Source organism: Acinonyx jubatus, chromosome B3, assembly GCF_027475565.1.
Source record: "Acinonyx jubatus isolate Ajub_Pintada_27869175 chromosome B3, VMU_Ajub_asm_v1.0, whole genome shotgun sequence".
NCBI lineage: Eukaryota > Metazoa > Chordata > Mammalia > Carnivora > Felidae > Acinonyx > Acinonyx jubatus.
In genome coordinates, this window is record NC_069386.1 from 134,089,461 (window position 1) to 134,107,078 (window position 17,618).

Sequence of the window (17,618 nt, forward strand, 5' to 3'; positions counted from 1 at the left end):
CTCCCTCTCTCCCTCCCTCCCTCCCCTTCCTTCCCTTCGTCCACCAACCCCTCTGGACGGTTCAGCATTTTTAGAACACAAGACATTCGAAGGGGGCCGCTGGGAGACCACCACCTCCTTCCGGATGAAGAGAGGCTGGTGACTCTCCAGAGAGGGTCTGAGTACCTGGGAAAGGCCTTAGGGGGTCATCGGGGAGACCCAGCGCCAGGCCGGGTCAGCCTAACCCAAAGTGCTGGGCTTGGCATGAGCGGTGGCCTCTCCGGATGAAGGCAGGGCGTGGCTCACATGGAGGCATCAGTTCCTACGAGGATCAGGGGTGGAAATGAGTCTGCAAGTGGGTAGAGGGGGCTCTGTCCTTCCCGGGTCCTTGGTGTGGCGTTCAGTGACTTGTTTTGCCCCTGGAAGGTCAGACACTAGCTCTGGGTGTAAAAGAGCCCCTCTGTCTGCTCAGTCAGGAGGGGACCTTGCAGGCTGGGCTCACAGCCCGCCGTGGCAGGGGTCAGAAGTCAAGAGCCAGGCGCCGGGGATGTGGGAGGGAACAGGAAGAAAGGAGGCAGGCCCTGAAGACTAAAGACAAGTCGCCAATGGGGTGACAGACAGATGTGTGGGAAGCACCTTTGGAAGGGGACATCTCATGGCTGTGCTGATGGCTTCTGCTGGAACGCATGGTGAATGGAGAGCAGTCTTCCTGGGGAGGAGGAGAGGTTTTCTGGCAGGCAAGTGACTCCTGGATCACCTTTCTCTTGGCTAAGGTAGGATGCCCCCCTACCCCAGCAGACAGATGGACTCCCTGCCTTTGTCAGAGCGCAGCTGGGAGACAGTAAATCAAATCCAAGATGGAGAAGAGACGTGAAGAGTGGGTGTGGCGGTGCGGCCCCGGCTGCTGCACGCCGGTGAGCTGGCCCGCGAGCTGACCAGGGGCAGGCTGGGAACGGGATGGTTTCTCCCTGGGAAATCCTGGACAAGCCCAGAGTCAGCTCGTGTCCTCCTGCTTTCCCGTGTCCACTAATGCCACCAATGTGCCCCTCTGGCCAGCGAGTCCGGGGTCTGCAGACTCACACCACAGCGCTGTTCACGTCCACCCCTTTGTTGCTCTGCGAGGAGGTCATGGGATACTCAGCAACGCTGGTGCCATTCTCCTCTTTTCTCAGTGGTTTCCTGGGAGGGGAGGCAGGGACATCCGTTAATGACCAATGGCAGGGGTAGGTGCATCATGTCCTTCCAGGCAGGCCACCAGACTCGGTTCTGGGTTAGTATCCTTGGGCTGCTGGTCCTTGTGGGGGCCAATCAGGAGCTGGAGGTGGTCTTAATGAGGGGGACCACACAGTGTGTAGTACACACCAGGACACAATTGAGTGAGAGAGGAGAGCTGTTAATAATGAAGCAGGGACAACAGCTGTTCATAATGAATTGGGACTGTCTGGGACAAACAAGAGTGGAGAACCTGTGTAAGACGTACGGTCAGGCTTTGGTTGATCTCTGATTATGAGCAAGCAGTTGTGAAGATGAATACCTGGGGGTGCAGAGTTGAGGCGCCAGAGGTTGGATTTTGCAGCCTTGCCTCTGTGTGGTCAGAGGTACATGGAAAAGGTGACAAAGAGGATGGCGGTGATGGTGACACCTGGTGGTGGCCATGGTGGCTTGGGGCGGTGGGAAGAGTAATGGGGGTGGAAATGGTGGTAGAGTTGGCGGTGGAAGTGATGGTGGTGGTGGTTATGGTTGTGTCAACGGCGGCGGTTATGGTAATGGCGGTGGTGATGCTGATGGTTATGGTTGTGTCAATGGCAGCGGTGATGTAATGGCGAGTGTCCAAACTAAGTGCATACTAGTGGTTCTCAAGCACTTAATGTCAGGCCATTTGAAGACCATTCCAGAGGCTATTTGACCCCAAGAGCCATTTCTCCCATACATACAAGGCTCAGGAAGGCTGGCTGGGAGGCTTTCAGAAGGCTCTTGCTCACTCGCAGAGGTTCTGAATTCGCAGCACTACTTTCTGGCCTGGCTCCAATCTGACCTCCTCTCCTGGCTGGTTCAGGAGGCCTCCAGGCCCCTGGCGACAGCCTCTGGATCTAGGCCACACATGCTGTGGAGCCCAGTCCCATATCACAATACTGCTGTTCTCTTGGGTGAATCTGAGGCCCATGGGGCCGTAGCTCAGTCACCTCTGTCCCCAGGAACTCTGGGGCTGAGCCTGACCTGGCCTTTGTTGTGTATTGTCTCCGTTGAATGTCTAAGGCCATCTCTGAAAACCTGGTGATTGATTGCTTCTGCCTTCTCCAACGTCCCCGGAGCCTCTAGGAACCCAGCCTGAGGACTGGTACTTGGAGCCTAGTCTGCTGCCTATGGAATAAAGTCTGAGGTGAATTAGTTTAGGGGAGGCAGGGTCTGCAAGGTGGTTATCGGTAGTTTCATGGGTGGGATTATTAGGCCCGCTCAGAGACAACACCCTGAGATCAAATCTAGTAACTTCCCTTCCCTTTTTTTCTTGCTGCAGAAAATAGCTCACAAACCACAGAGAGAAACCCAAGTTCACTGACTCTGGGTGTCAGGCTCAGCCACGGTGGCTTCTAGAAGTGTGAGATGCAAACCAGCACTTCCTCCCGTGGCGCATTACGCTTTGGACAAAGCACTCTCAGCTACAGATGTTCCTGGCCCCTCTCACGATGGTCCCCTGAAGAAGCTAGGCCTGGGGTTAAGAGATCCATTACGTGGGGAAACTGAGGCTTAGGGATAGCTGTGACTTGCCCATGGGCTCCCAGTTGGTTGGTGCTGCGGCCTGGACCGCCATCTGCTTCCGCCATATCCTGGTCCAGACATCTTTCCCTTAAGTCAGCATTCCCAGCAGGGCATTATCTCTGCAAACAGGCTCTATGGTCCCATCAGCTTGGAAAGGCCTCCCACCTCCCTCCTCCTGGAGAGTTCCAAAAGTTCTCGAGAGTTCTCCAAGAAGCCCGTCTCGTTTTGCTTTAACCCAGCATATCCCAAGAGCCCCGCTTAATTTAGATGCTACAGACACTTTCTGGAACCCCCAGGTGTGTAGGGGTCAGACGAGTGTCCTTGTTTGTGATGGGCTTGTGGAAGTATGGTTTCTGAGCCAACCTCTGCCCCTGGGCCTTTTCTCCCTCAGTCTCCTTCATGTCTCCCCTGTGCCCACTCCTTCCCAGTGGCTCTGACTCTGCTGGGTGGGCGTCATTTCTGACTCTGAGCATGCATGGCCCGGAAACTCGGGTGGAGGGTATATTTTCTTACAGTGAGATCCTGTGTTGCTCTCGCCATGAGGCCACCGATGGACTTAAGTGAGATTCCTACATTCATCATCAATATATGAGGACGGGGGAGAGGGACATCAGGATCGGGATTCCAGAAAATATTAACAGGCAAAAATCTCTGAGCCCAAACCCACACTGCTTCACGGCTTTTCTCCCTAATAAATATTCAATCTTGGGCTAGTCTGAAAAATCAACTGGAATGGGTCCAGGTCAGGGGAGATGAGGCTGAATGAAGGGCCTTCAGGAGTGGATAATGGAGAGATGTGTCTGGAACTCCCATGGAAATGGGCAAAGCATGGAGGGCACAGAGTTCCCACCTTTTCAGGGTGAGGGTAGGAAATCTGCAGGACTTCTTCTGCCAGGAGAAGAGGTGAAATTTCTTAAAGCCAGGCTGCTGGCTAGGACACCCCTTTGCGTTCCTGGGGCCTTGGAGGGAAATGTTGGCCCAGAGGGCCTGGCAGGAAGCAGGCCTGGCCAGAGGGACACTGAGGACAAGGCCAGGAGACAGCCCCAGGGCCTTCTCAATGGCCCCAGCCAGCTTCCCACCAAAGACCAGCTTTGTCCCAGGACAAAGGGCGTCTGGATAGGGGCTCCACCCAGCAAAGTAGCACCCGGTGGCTGGCCCAGCGCCCCCTACAGGAACATTCCAGGAGCCTGGGCATGGCAAGGGGAGGGGTTAGTGTCCCAAAGGTTCTCCTGAGAAGTGGGCTCGGTCTGCTCCCCTCCTCTACTAGAGCTAAGCTCCCAACCGCTCTACTCCCTGGACTGCTGCCCCAGCCCCCTCCCAAAGCCTGTCTGGGAGTCACAGGAGCCCAGTGGAATCTGGAGTTTTACCTACAACAGGAGATGGCTCTACCTCCCCCCTCCCCGCACCATCCTTCCATTAAAGGGCACTACAGGGTGATGCTGCCCGAGTGCTGAGATGTCATGCCTCAGTGAACCCAGGCCCCACCACTTCCAGCCATGTGACCTTGGGCAAGCCACTTAACCTCTCTGTGCCTCAGTTTCCTGGTCTATAAAATGGGCACAATAACGGTGTCCATTTCATAGGCTTGTTGGGAGGATTAGATATGTTAATGCAGGTCGAGCACTTAGATGAGCATCTGGCATACAGCAAGTGCTCCATAAGTGTTTGTTAGCTCTCAGCACTGCTGTTGGAAAGGTGGCAGCGGGGAGCTGTCCTGTTGGCCGGCAACGGCCAGCGCTCTCCAGTCTGCACAGACTTCCTACCTAATGGATGCCCGTGGGGCTCAGGAAAGGCCAGAGAGGCTCGCCGGGACCCAGCATGGCTCTGCAGCGCTGTGAGCCAGCCAGGGCTGGTCCCGCTAAACCAAAGTAAGGCATGTGCACCCTGGTGTGGGAAGAGATGGCCTCGGACGACTCCCTACAAGGCCTGGTTCCTAAAACCAAGAGAAAGGGAGGTGAGATTTCCTTGGCCATGTCCGGGATTCCTGCTTGTCGGAGGGTGGGCTCTCCACCCCGAGACTCCTTCCCCCCTCGCCCCCATCCCGGCAAACAGCAGGCACTCCTTGTTCTTTACACGGGGCGCTGTGCTGACAGTTCCGGGGGGCTCGGGCCACGAGCCATGGCCTCCACGGGAGCCGCCTCCGCCCGCACGCCGGGCCGGGCAGGAAGGGCCAGGACAGGAAAGGCCAGGACCCAGCTGCCCCTCTTGGGCCCTGCTGACAATGTTATGACAGGTCCCACCCTAAGAAGGGAGGGCTGCCTGGCTCACTTCTGGTCTCACGCACCCCCCTTCCGCAGGGTGCACCCCGCGGAAGGGGCTGCTCTCAGTCAAGTGTAGCAGTTTCAGACTCCCTTCTTCCGAAGGCATCGTCCCCGAAACACACACACACAAACACACCCATACGCAAACACAGCCCACCCCACCCATATACACACACACCACACCCATACATGCGCACACACACACACACACACACGCACGTCCATACATACCCCTTCACAAACACACACCCCCTTCCACGATGAGATGCCTTTGTGGCCTGCAGACTTCTCCAAACCTGGGTGAAGAAGCCAAAAAGAGCCCTTCCGAGCCACCAAGGAAGTCGTCGACCAGGAGGAGCAGCGGCCTCCTTTCCAGCCCAGCACACTTTTCCCCACCACCTGGGTGAAGGGGAGTCAGGGACGCAGCCCATCGGCACCCTCACGCTCCAGCTGGCCCCGCTGTTTGACCATCTCCCTAGGGCTTCCTTGTTCAGCCACCTCTGGCTGAGCAAGTCGAAGGCTGGCGTCTGTGAGTCTCCCAGGCTTCGGCTCGCCCCTGGGACCCAGCCAGCAGGGCGAGGCATCTGGATCTCATTCTGCATGCCATGGGGAGCCATTGGAGGACTCCTTACGCCAGGGATCCCAGTCTATCCCCTCACCCTGCCTCGCGACCTCCAACCAGCATGTCTAGAGAGATGAGTTCAGAGAGGGATACAGCTTCCTGGTGACAAAAGGGCCCCCGAGAAGCAGGGGCCTACCCACTGGCACCGAGAGCGCCCACAATCTGCCTGCCTTTCTGTCAATGACTGGCCGGTAGCGCCATGTGGTCCCCGCTACAAAAAGCAGCTCATCCCTGCTGCCCACCTCCTCCCGCCAGGACAGGATTTCATCACCCACCACAGCAGGTGGGTCCCTTCTGGGGGCGTGGGGGGCTGGTGGTAAGAAATGAGCCCAATAAACGTCTCAGCCCAAGGCAGGTGGGGACACATATTGCCTCCACCCTTTCTGGGCCCAATCTTCTTTTGGAGGAAGGGTTGTGGAGGTGACAATAATGAGATACTGCGGCATAGGGGACTCAGAAGAAGCCTGTGTGTTGACCCCACCAGTGGGGAACAGCGAGCCCTGGACCACCTGGAGGATGGCAGTGGCCCCGGAGTGAGAGGATTGAGTCTCGGGCCTGCAACAAAGCACAAGCACCAGCTCCCTGAATCCAGCCGAGGTCCCGAAGGAGGTCAGATGGTCTCGGAGCAGCAAAGGTCACGTATCCCATGCTCAGCACTCGGCCAAAGGCGGTCCCTCCTCGGAGCGCACTGGCTTTGACTTGACTCGTGGTATAGCCAGACGTGCTGCTCTTGATTCCCAGCCGGAGAGGCTGGATTTGGCCCCTGGGGGTGGTGTTGCTACAAGAACATACGGGGGCAGCAGGGAGAAGTGACAGATGGGAATGGCTGGGTCTCAGGTGCCCAATCATTGGCACGGGGCCCTACATGGCCCAAGAGGTTTTGGCGCACGAGGTAGCCCCAGTCTCGAGACCCCAGGAATCCAAAGTGCACTCAACGTGAATATCTCACTCCCAGAAGTTCATGCGAGATGAGGCCGGATGAAGACGTCCCACTCCTGGGGCGCCCGGGTGGCTCAGTCAGTTGAGCGTCTGACTTCGGCTCAGGTCATGATCTCACAGCTGGTGAGTTCAGCCCTGCGTCGGGCTCTGTGCTGACAGCTCGGAGCCTGGAGCCTGCTTCTGCTTCTGTGTCTCCCTCTCTCTCTGCCTCTAACCCACTTGCATTCTGTCTCTGTCTCTCTCAAAAAGAAATAAACATTAAAAAAAAAAAAAAAAAAAAAAAAAAGACGTCCCACTCCTGTCCCCAGTCCCTGGGCCCCACCTATCTTGTCTTCCTCCTGCCCAGCCCTGCCCTTGATTCTGCAGGTCGGCAGAAGCCAGGGGGAGAGGGCTGGGCTGGTGGTGTGTGTGCTGGGGAGGAAGGGGAGGGGGCTCCTCTGAGAGTGTTATGCCCGGGGGGGGGGGGGGGAGTGGGGTGGGGGAGGCTGGGCCACTCTGGACGTGGGGAGGGGGCTGCTGAATCACCGCACATGTACTCCAGCTTGAGTACTTGAGTACAGCGAGGGGCTCAAGACACGAGGGTCAGAGGAAGGGGAGCACAGCTGGCAAAGGGTCACCCAAACTAGTGAAGGGGATGGGCCTGGCACTTAAAATCGGGCGCATGTTATGTACTCTAAAGCAGCTCCTCCTCCACTTACCCAGAGACAGAGAAAAAAACAAAACAGAACTGAGTTTACTGAAATTCTAAGTAGAGTTTGCTCATTTGAAAGGTAGAATCTGGCAAGTCTATGTAAACAAGCCTCCATTCAAGCCGTAGAAAGTCATGGAATAGTTACTACATGCCAGGTGCACTGGGGACAGGGATGAGGAAGACGTGACCGCTTTCCACCTCTGATGCGTGTGCAAGGGTGGGCGTGTGTGTGCACACAGCCCCTCACACACGCAGGGGCACATGCACGTGTAAACACCAACATTATGGGGCGCCTGGGTAGCTCAGTCGGTTAAGGGTCTGACTTCGGCTCAAGTCATGATCTCTCCGTCTGTGAGTTTGAGCCCCGCGTCGGGCTCCGTGCTGACAGCTCAGAGCCTAGAGCCTCTTTGGATTCTGTGACTCCCTTTTCTCTCTCTGCCCCTTCCCTGCTCACGCTCTTTCTCTCTCAAAGTTAAAAGAAACAAAACATTTAAAAAAAGACACCACCATTAACCTACCTAGAGCAGAAAGCAGAAACATGAATCAAGGAGAGCTACAACTCCGGGGCTTGGGCAGGAAAGAAGGGTCTAGGCCAGGCCAGGATGCTGGTCAGAGGAGGTGGTTTTAGAGCTGGGGCCTGAGTGAGGAGCTGGAGGGGCTCAGCCGTCAGAGAGGAGGGGCTAGAAACGTCTGCGACCTGAGCGGCTCTCTTCCCCAGCCAGGCCTCAGTTTCCTCCTGACCTTGGAGGCTCACTCTGGCTCAGACACCACAGGAAACTCATTCCCACCCCTCGGTGGCATGCCACAGCCCCAGGCCACCAGGCCTGCTCTACTTGCCACACGTTCTGTAAGAACCAACCCTTCTCGGCAACCCCCCCAAGCTCCAAAGAGAATGTCAATGTTAAAAAGAAAATTAATTTCACTGGCTGATTTGCTGTGGAGTCTATGATTCAGGAAAGGTCCTGAAAAAACTCCACCGTGGCGTCAGGCTGGAGAGAGAAACGGAGGATGGGAGAGGGAGAGAACTGAGTGTAGCCAAGTTCCCAGGGAGCAACCATCCTCCTGGAGATGACAGAGCCTCCAGGCGAACATGGAACTGAGGGACAGATCACCTGATGTATTAGCCCACACTGAGAGGAGGAGCTCTCACTGCAAGGCAGCAAACACATCAGAGTACAAGAAATGAGTCAGCGGCAGACAATACATGTATCGTGCTAAGGCAGACACTTGTCACTGATCGCCCCCCTGGGAGACACCTGTAGGCAGGGGACAGGGAGAGGGGCAGTGTTTTGTACATCTGTGGGTGCTGTGTTGGGAGGTTGAGACTTGCATCTTCCAGACTGGAAAGTCAACAGATAGTGTGTGAAATTGAACAAGAATTCTCACAGCAGTATACACTATCACTTAGAATATGGGGACAGGGGCGCCTGGGTGGCTCAGCCAGTTAAGCATCTGACTCTTGATTTTGGCTCAGGTCATGACCTCATGGTTCATGGGGTTGAGCCCCACATAGGGCTCTGCCCTACAGGGTGGAGCCTGCTTGGGATTCTCTCTCTCTCCCTCTCTCTCTCTGCCCCTCCCCTGCTCTCTCTTCCTCTCAATAAATAAACACTTAAAAGAAGAAGAAGAACAAGAAGAAGAAGAAAAAGAAGAAGAAGAAGAAGAAGAAGAAGAAGAAGAAGAAGAAGAAGAAGAAGAGGAGGAGGAGGAGAAGAATATGGAGAGAAAATACCAGAAGAAGAGCTGACACCCAGAAATGGTTGCCTCTCAAGAATGTGACTTGGGGGAGAAAACAGGGGGGGGCAGTCAGGGACCGCTGTTTTTCTTAACAGACTTGTGGCACATTTGACATTAAAAAAATTTTTTTAATGCTCATTCACTTTTGAGAGAGAGAGACAGACAGACAGCATGAGCAGGGGAGGGGCAGAGAGAGAGGGAGACACAGAATCAAAGCAGGCTCCAGGCTCCGAGCTGTCAGCACAGAGCCCGACTCAGGGCTTGAACTCACAAACTGTGAGATCATGACCTAAGTCGAAGTCGGATGCTTTACCAACTGAACCACCCAGGTGCTCCCCACATTTGATATTTTAAGCTTTGTGCACGCATTACCTTGATAAAAATAAAAATTAAAATGTGGTAGTGGATTTACAAAGCCCTAACTTTACTTTCTTTTTTTTTTTTTAATGTTTATTCATTTTTGAGAGATAGAGACAGAGACAGAGCACGAGCAGAGGAGGGGCAGAGACAGAGAGAGACACAGAATCGAAGCAGGCTCCAGGCTCCGAGCTGTCAGCACAGAGCCCGACATGGGTGTCGAACCCACGAACCTGAGCCGAAGTCGGATGCTTAACCAACTGAGCTGCCCAGGCGCCCTCCTAACGGTACTTCCTAACCATAAAGCCCCATCGGGAAATGGGCACAGTGCTCCTGACTCGGAGTTAGGGGAGCAACCCCTCTCCCACCCCCTTCTCTCTCTCTCCATTACTCTCAGGCTTCTCCCCTCCTTCACAGCACTCATTAAAAGCACCTCAGGTATTAACTTGTAGGTGTGTGTGTGTATTCAATCCATTTCCTCCACTGGTGAGGGGGCTTGGACTCATGGTGTAGACCTCTACATCCCTGGAGCCTAGTCGAGTCCTCAACACATAGTAGGTACTCAGTCAATATTTGTGGACCAAGCCAAGGAGCACCAGAGTCCCACAATAACGTGTGTGCTCAGGCTCACTCCGGCCCATGCGCGCATGAGCTCACTCCCAGCGAGCAGTGTGCGCCCTAGTTGTCTGCGATTAATGGTCTGCAGGATGAGCCAAACTGTTCTGCAGTCCCTTGATCGGTCTTTCAGCCAATACCTTGTAAATTAGAAGGAAACGGCTGTCTAGTGGCTTAACAGCAAATCGGCGGGGGAAGGTGAAGGACCCGCGCCACGGATGGCCCCAGGAGGAAAGGTGCTCTGCATGTACCTGGGGTACGGGGGTGGCTCCAGGCGAGGGGCTTGGAGAGGGTGGGCGTCATCTCTCTGCCACACACGGTGTTCCCTGCAGGAAGGGTGTGGCTGCCAGAGAAGCTGCAAATGCCACTCTAGGAGGGTGGCGTCACTCTTAAGAGTCCACAGGCCTGTGAACTCCCTCGCCCTGGCCTGGCTGGGGTCTGAGGCCTGGCCCTCCTACCTGGGCTGTGGGCACGTTGTGCCCTGGAGCTTTGTCTAGATGCCTCTCACTGATCACTGCTCGTTTGAGGTTCCTACCCCACCCTGGGCCGACAGCTTCTTCTGTTATTTCTGCTTACAGCATTATTTCACTTTGTAGTCCCTTCATTTATTATCATCATTATTATTTTAATTTTAATTTTTGAGAGAGAGAGACTGAGCGTGAGCAGGGGAGAGCAGAGAGAGAGAGAGGGAGACACAGACTCCGAAGCAGGCTCCAGGCTCTGGGCTGTCAGCACAGAGCCAGACGCGGGGCTCAAGCTCATGAGCCGTGACATCATGACCTGAGCTGAAGTCGCATGCTTAACCAACTGAGCCACCCAGGCACCCCTTAGTAGTCCCTTCAGATACTCCTCTCTTCCCTCAGATACTCCTCTCTTCCCTTCAGATACTCTTCTCTGATTGTAATACGTGGTCCTTCCGAGGGTGGTCTGATCAATACCCTCTCCTCCCCACAGGAGGAGGTGTGTGCATTGAGGGCAGGGACTGTGCCTGAAGCACCCACCCCACGACGGGAGCCCCTGTGCCAAGCATGCATGGCCCTGCCGCCTGGCCTAGCCCTTGGCAAGCATTTCCATCAGCATTCATACCTCTGAGATGTGGAATGCCCTCGGGGCAATCCTCTTTGTCATCTAGGGATGGAAACAAAGGCTCAGGAGCTGGACAGAGACTTAGAGGACCCTCATGTTACAGGTAAGGGAGACAGGCCCAGGGAAGACAGCGACCTCACTGAGCTGTGCTGAGGCTGGGAATGGGGCTCAGGGGTCTGGACTCCCAGTCCCAGGTTCTTTTAACAACCCCAGGCTGTCTGATGTCATGTGCACGCCAGGCCCAGGGCGGGGTGGTGGGGCGGAGGCCTGGGGGGGGCACAAGTGTATAGACCACCCAAGGGGTGTGGGGCTCAATCATCCTGCAGCTATGCATAAAGAAGCTGCTCACAGCCAGCTCACGGCAGTGAGGCCACCGAAATGCAAGCTGTGTGGGCTCCCATGCTGGGGACCCGCAGAGTTTGGGGTCACTGGCAGGGGACCTGGAGGGCACTGCATGTGCTGGTCCCACCGTGAGCAACTCCCCTTCTCAGCATCTTGGTCTGGTTAACACCCGTCCCCCCCCCCCCCCCAACTTCCAAGAAACCTCTCAGGGCCCCAGGTCTGGGTGAGATGCCCCTCCTCAGGGTACTCGTCTGGGAGACCCCACTCTCAAGCACCATTTCACCCAGCACAGAGTTCGGACCTCAAGTGCATCTGTTGAGTCACAGGACGAGGTCTGATTCACTAAGTCTATGTGTAGGAAGTGCTGATTAGACCTCCCACTTCCCCCCAAGGTCGCGCCCAGTGGGGGCACCTCAGGGTGCTGCTTCTGCACCTGCTCCTGTCTCCTCCCATCCCTGCAGAGGCCTGTGGACCCTGTGGCCTGCACCCCAGATGCCAAGCCAAGCTGGCATCTCCAGAACCACCTTCCTACCCCAGCTGATTCTAGAACCATCCTCCCAGCAATCTGACTCCCAAAGGCTGTGTTGGGCCATTCACAAAGATCTCTCAGAAATCCTCCCCTAGGGACTCCAGGCTGTGAGCGTTAAAAAAAGAGCCGGGTTTATCACTGGTTTTTCCTTTTAATGGTTTTACAGTGACATGAAATGCTTTTGTTTCCTGAGAGAAAAGGCATGTTTCCAATGAATTATTAACCAAAAGGAATTGGCCGTGAGCAAGAAATCCTCCATTGACTCTGGAGAAAAATGCAGACAGACAGCTGGCTTGCACGATGCTATCTCTTACGGCCCCCGGCAGAGGTCAGCTCGGTCAGCAGTGGGGGCCGTTTGCTCTCCTCCATGGCTGTAACATGGGCTGCCTCCTTCTCCCTCCCCCACAGGGTTAAGCCTCTCCCACGGAGTCCTTCCAGGCCAGTTCTGGAAGTGCTGGCCTCTATTTCTGTCTCCACTTGACTGTGAACGGAGCCCCCTCCTGTCACTGACTGTCCATCCTTGTGTGCCAGATGGATTACGAGGTCTGGAGGGGCAGAGGGCTGGGTCTTCACCCCAAGTCCCAGGGCTTGCCCAGAAGAGGATGGATGCAGATCACGGTGCGGATGCACATGGGACAGGGACTGTGCTGGTCTCTTTACTGCCCCCCCTCACCCATTCCCTCCTCTCTCCCTGCTCTGTGCCCTGGGGGCTGATGCCTACCAGTGCTGGTCCTGGCCTCTCCTGTTCCTTGGGTTTGGCTAATGAGAGAGCACGCTCAGGAGACCAGGGAGTGTGGAGAAAATCTGGGGTGTTTCTCCTCTTCCTTTCCTGTTTTGGGGCTCATCTCCCGCTGTTCCAAGCATAGATCCTGGTAAGCGGCCCCTCTTTTGAGTCTTGGGCTCTCCAGTTCCCTAGTCCCTGTGGCACAATTTCCTCCCCTTGTCCTGGTCCTAGGGGTGCTGACCACCCCCACTGCTACTAGTCCTGGAGTGCTTCACCAGCACCATTGGCTCCCTGAACTCACCACACCCACGAAGGAGCCCCACGCACACACCTGGAAGGGAGCCCTGTCCACATTCCCTGGAAAGGAGCCCAGCAGACACTCCCGGAGGGAAGCCCAGCCTACGCCCCTGGAGGGGAGACCCGCCCACACCTTGGAGGAATCCCCGCCTACAACCCCTGGAAGGAGCCCCGCCCACACACCCGGAAGGGATACCCTGAGCCATGTGGCTTGAGTTCCTTGTCTCTCCAGGCACAGTAGTGAGTGTGCAAGTATTCAGCTAAGAACAGATCTTAGCTGTTCCCAAGAACTCAGAGCCTGTGGGAGGGGACAGAGGGCAGACACGAGGCCCCCTCAGGCTGCTCTGAGGGGAGGTGAGGAGGCGCCCCCACACGCCTTCCTGGGAGACCCCTAGCTCCACTGAAACAAAGCCTAGCAGCTACAGCTGCCGACACTGCCACAGTCAGCTCTTAATGTCAGTTAGTTCTCCTGATGCTGCCCTCTTGCCCTCCTGACGTTGGAGCAGACAGCATGTTTTTTGAGAAGAGGTTTGGGGCAGCGGAGGAGGGACGTCCTCCAGGGGACTAGTGCCCACCCCCAGGCAGTCTACTGGTGGATGGCATGCTCGTCCTCGCAAACATCCAGCAGCCTCATCACCACCAGCCATGGTCAGGGCTGGGCTTTGGAGTCCTGTGGTTCTGGGTTCCAATTCTGAGTCCATTGCTCCCTGGTTATGCCATCCGGGGCAGCTCCCTTTACCCCTTTGAATCTCAGTTTCCTCGCCTATAAAACGCAGCAGATTGGAAAAAGGTGTGGCAAGGATGAACTGAGGGAATGCTGGTGAGGCCATGAGCCCCCGGCTGTGGAAGAGACACTGGATGACAGCTACTCTTTGTGACTGGTCATCGCTTTGGACGGGACCTCACAACATGAGAGCAGGGAGCAGAAGGGGCTCCTGGCTGGGAGGCAGATCCCTGGGGCTTGGCCTGTCCACGTGGACTTCCTGGACCCGGCCCCCTGTCCTGCCTCTCCCACCAGGCCACTGGGACGCGCACAGGCTGTTGCCTGAAAACAGCCCTTCACCCTCCGTGCCCGACCATGCATTCATTTTAAGACTTTGAACTTGATATTTTACTCTTTCTGCTTTTCAAGTATTAAAGCAAATCACATAGAACAACGGATTAAAAGGCTATGGTGAAATATGTCAGGTTTTACAATTGTTCTTAATATAGATCCCCTAACTTTGGGCCTTCGGGAATTTCCAAAACCTTTTTTAAAAATCTATGGGGCACCTGGGTGGCTCAGTGGGCTAAGGGCCCGACTCTTGGTTTTGGCTCTGGTCTTGATCTCATAATTTCATGGGTTCGAGCCCCATATTAGGCTCTGTGCTGACAGTTTGGAGCCTGATTGGAATTCTCTCTCTCTCTCCCTTTCTCTCTGCCCCTCCCCCGCTCACAGTCTCTGTCTCTCTCAAAATAAGTTTTAAAACTTAAAAAAAAAAAAAGAAATCTATGTACAATGCCTCGGACACTTGGGCATTTTGCAACATTTTTGTTTGTCTTTTAAACTCTATCTTCCCCCAAGGTCCTTGGGGGCTGGGGGTTGCATTTTGTTTGGAGCCTGGAGGCTCTAGCTGGAGCTGCTGTGCTGTATCTCCAGGGGGTACCGTCCACAGAATGGCCTATTCTACCATACTTAGGACCCTCAATACTCCTCAGACCCAACAATAGCCACACTCTGCGGCAGGACCCCAATTTGACAAGGGGATGGTGACTGGTAATCGCTTTGGAAGGGCAAAGTGAGTTGGTAGTCACAGAAATGACAGCGAGTATTACTGAAAGAGAGTTTGCTGTTTGGATCATTTACGACTCCCCGGGAACACTCCTCTTCATCCTCCAAAACCCAGCTTCGGTGTCACATTCGCTGAAAACCTTCTCTGAGGCATCTCAACCTCTCTCTTCCCCCCAGAGAAGCATGGCTCCTCTGTCATCCTTCTTCCTCTGTCTGGAATTACCGGGACAAGGGACGCTGGGGCAGTACTCGGTGAGCACTTACTATATGCCGCGCACTGCAGAGTAAACGTGTCGTGCGTACTGTTTAGAGAAGCACGTCACCATTCCTCACAACAGTATTAGGTTGGCACGCTGTCCCCCCATTTTACAAATAGGGAAACTGAGGGCCAAAGAGGTTAAAGTGATTTCTTCCTGGTCACACCGTTTGAACTGGTATCTGAATTTCGATCTGACTCCGAAACCCAGTTCCTGCTCCAAAGAAGCATGGCGCCTCCCTCAGCCACCCTGCAAGGATCATTTCCAAACTCTACTCCTAGGCGCCCTGAGTGAGCTCCCAACGGCAGGGCTTGTGACTTCCAGATAGGGTCACTACACACACACACACACACACACACACACACACACACACACGCTACACTAGGCCTGACAAGGGGCACTCATTCAGTGTTTGCTGAAGGAAGATGGGCATTCATCATATATTCTGCTTATTAAATGCTTGACAATTCTTATAGTTTAAAAAAAAGCATGATGGGGCTGGGCCGAGCAGCCCCCGGCCCAGGTGGCGCCCCCTTGGGGCTCAGAGCTGGGTAAACACTCACCTTTTGATGGCTTTGTAGCAAATGATGACAAGCACAGTGAGAAACACCAGGGAGGCACAGCATACCGCGATGACGATCACCAGCCCTGACCACCAACTTTCCTCAGCGGGGCACGAGGTAGAGTTGGGGGCTGAAAAACACAGGCACAGGCTGAGTATCCTCTGGATGAGCGGGTGCCGGCCGTGTCACTGGCGGACGGGGGTGGTGACACCACGGTGGCCTCACCATCCTTCATTCACCAGAATGACCTGTTCTGCCGTCCCTGCCCCCACCCCGGCGGCAGGTGACATCATGGCTGGCCCCCCGCCAGGCGGGTGCTCCGAGCAGGGGTTAAGCGCTGAGCCCCGGGCCATCCATCCTCCCCTGGCATGAGCTAACTGACGGCAGGGTCAGGTTTAATTTCCCATGAAAAATAACAGAGCATCTCATTCTCTCAGTTGAGGCATTAAATCCGCTTGCTCTGAGGGCGGGGGTGGGGAGCAGGGCTCACAGGGCACATGGCGGGAGGAGGCCCCTCGATGTCAGTTTGGTAAGCTGATTTCTTCTAAGAGGCAGGCTGTCTCCCCTCTTGGATTTGGCCCATGAGGTGAGCGCCTACAGCTGTCTCAATCTGCACGGGCGGCCAAAATTTGGAAAAGTCTGTCACTGACAAAGCATCTGACTCTGGCTGCCATGGGGCCCCTCTGTCGTTACTCAATCCATGGGGTCCTTGGGGGTGATCCTGTCCTCCCTCTCGGCACCAGCTGTGTGCGGCGGACCGCAGCACTGGTGTAGACGAGGCTCACGGCAAAGCTGGTTCGCTCTTCTGAGGAAAGCAGAGACATCACACAGCCTCATCCTGGAGGCTCTGACAGGTTCAGAGACGATTGTAAAGAAGTGCCCCAAATTGCAAAAGAGAAGGGAGAGGGAGAGAGGGAGGGAAAGAGGGGGGCTGGTGAGGGTGGGAGGGAGGGACATATGGATGGACAGATATACGGACACTACTAGCTTTGGGCAGGTCTTCAAGACCTGTGACTAAATGTAAAGGGAATCAAGACACTGCCCTAGATCTGTGTCTACTTAATAACAGATACCTTCAGGGGTGCAACACTACATGGGGAATAAAGTGAATGACTTCCCAAAGGATACCATGGATGGCTTTGTCACCATCATCACCATTATTACTGATGTTGTCATAATCATCAAGGTGTAATTTACATACGGTGACTCTTACCCATCTGATGCGTGTGGTCTGATTGGCTTTGACAAATGAGTTAGCCAGCGTAAGCCACACCTCTATTGTGACGCAGAATTTTCCCATCACTCCAGAAAGTTTCCCTGTGCCTCCTTCTAGTCAATCCCTGCCCTGCAGGCAACCACTATTCTGCTTTCTAAAATTTTTTTTTAATCTTTATTTTTGAATTTTTTTTTCAACGTTTATTTATTTTTGGGACAGAGAGAGACAGAGCATGAACGGGGGAGGGTCAGAGAGAGAGGGAGACACAGAATCGGAAACAGGCTCCAGGCTCTGAGCCATCAGCCCAGAGCCTGACGCGGGGCTCGAACTCCCGGACCGCGAGATCGTGACCTGGCTGAAGTCGGACGCTTAACCGACTGCTCCACCCAGGTGTCCCAAAATCTTTATTTTTGAAAGAGAGAGAGAGAGAGAGAGAGAGAGAGAGGGAGACACAGAATTGGAAACAGGCTCCAGGCTCTGAGCTGTCAGAGCCCGATGCGGTGCTCGAACCCACAAACTGTGAGATCATGACCTGAGCCGAAGTCAGACACTTAACCGGCTAAGCCACCCAGGTGCCCCGACCACTATTCTGCTTTCTAAAATCATAGATTAGATTTGCTTGTTCTTGAAAGTCACAAAATGGATCCTGCAGTGTGTGTGTGTGTGTGTGTGTGTGTGTGTGTGTGTATGTGTGTGTGTGTGTGTGTGTGTGTTTGCTCCCTTTATTTAGCAAATTTTTTTGAGATTCATCCACGTTGTTGCAAATTTCAGTAGTCCCTTCTCTTTGATGGCTGAGGGATAGTCTGCTGTAGGAATAAACCACAATCTGTTTATCTGTTCACCCGCTGTGGACTCCTAGGCTCTTTCCAGGTTTG

General features: G+C 54.7%; 1 protein-coding gene across 4 annotated transcripts in view; it reads right to left on the reverse strand.

Moving 5' to 3' along the window:
* Window positions 1–748: 748 nt before the first annotated feature.
* PRIMA1 (proline rich membrane anchor 1) overlaps window positions 749–17,618 on the reverse strand; it is a 59,579-nt gene continuing 42,709 nt past the window's right edge. For 2 of the 4 annotated variants that reach the window (XM_027066509.2, XM_027066508.2), the window contains exons 4-5: window positions 15,528–15,657; window positions 749–1,158 (exon numbers count right to left, since the gene is read on the reverse strand). In XM_027066509.2, coding sequence (XP_026922310.1) covers window positions 1,056–1,158; window positions 15,528–15,657 — 233 coding nt within the window. In that variant the 3' untranslated portion in view covers window positions 749–1,055. Of the gene's footprint in view, window positions 2,341–4,499; window positions 4,670–15,527; window positions 15,658–17,618 lie in introns of all 4 variants that reach the window. The other 2 variants (XR_003422711.2, XM_027066510.2) reach the window with 2 other exon arrangements.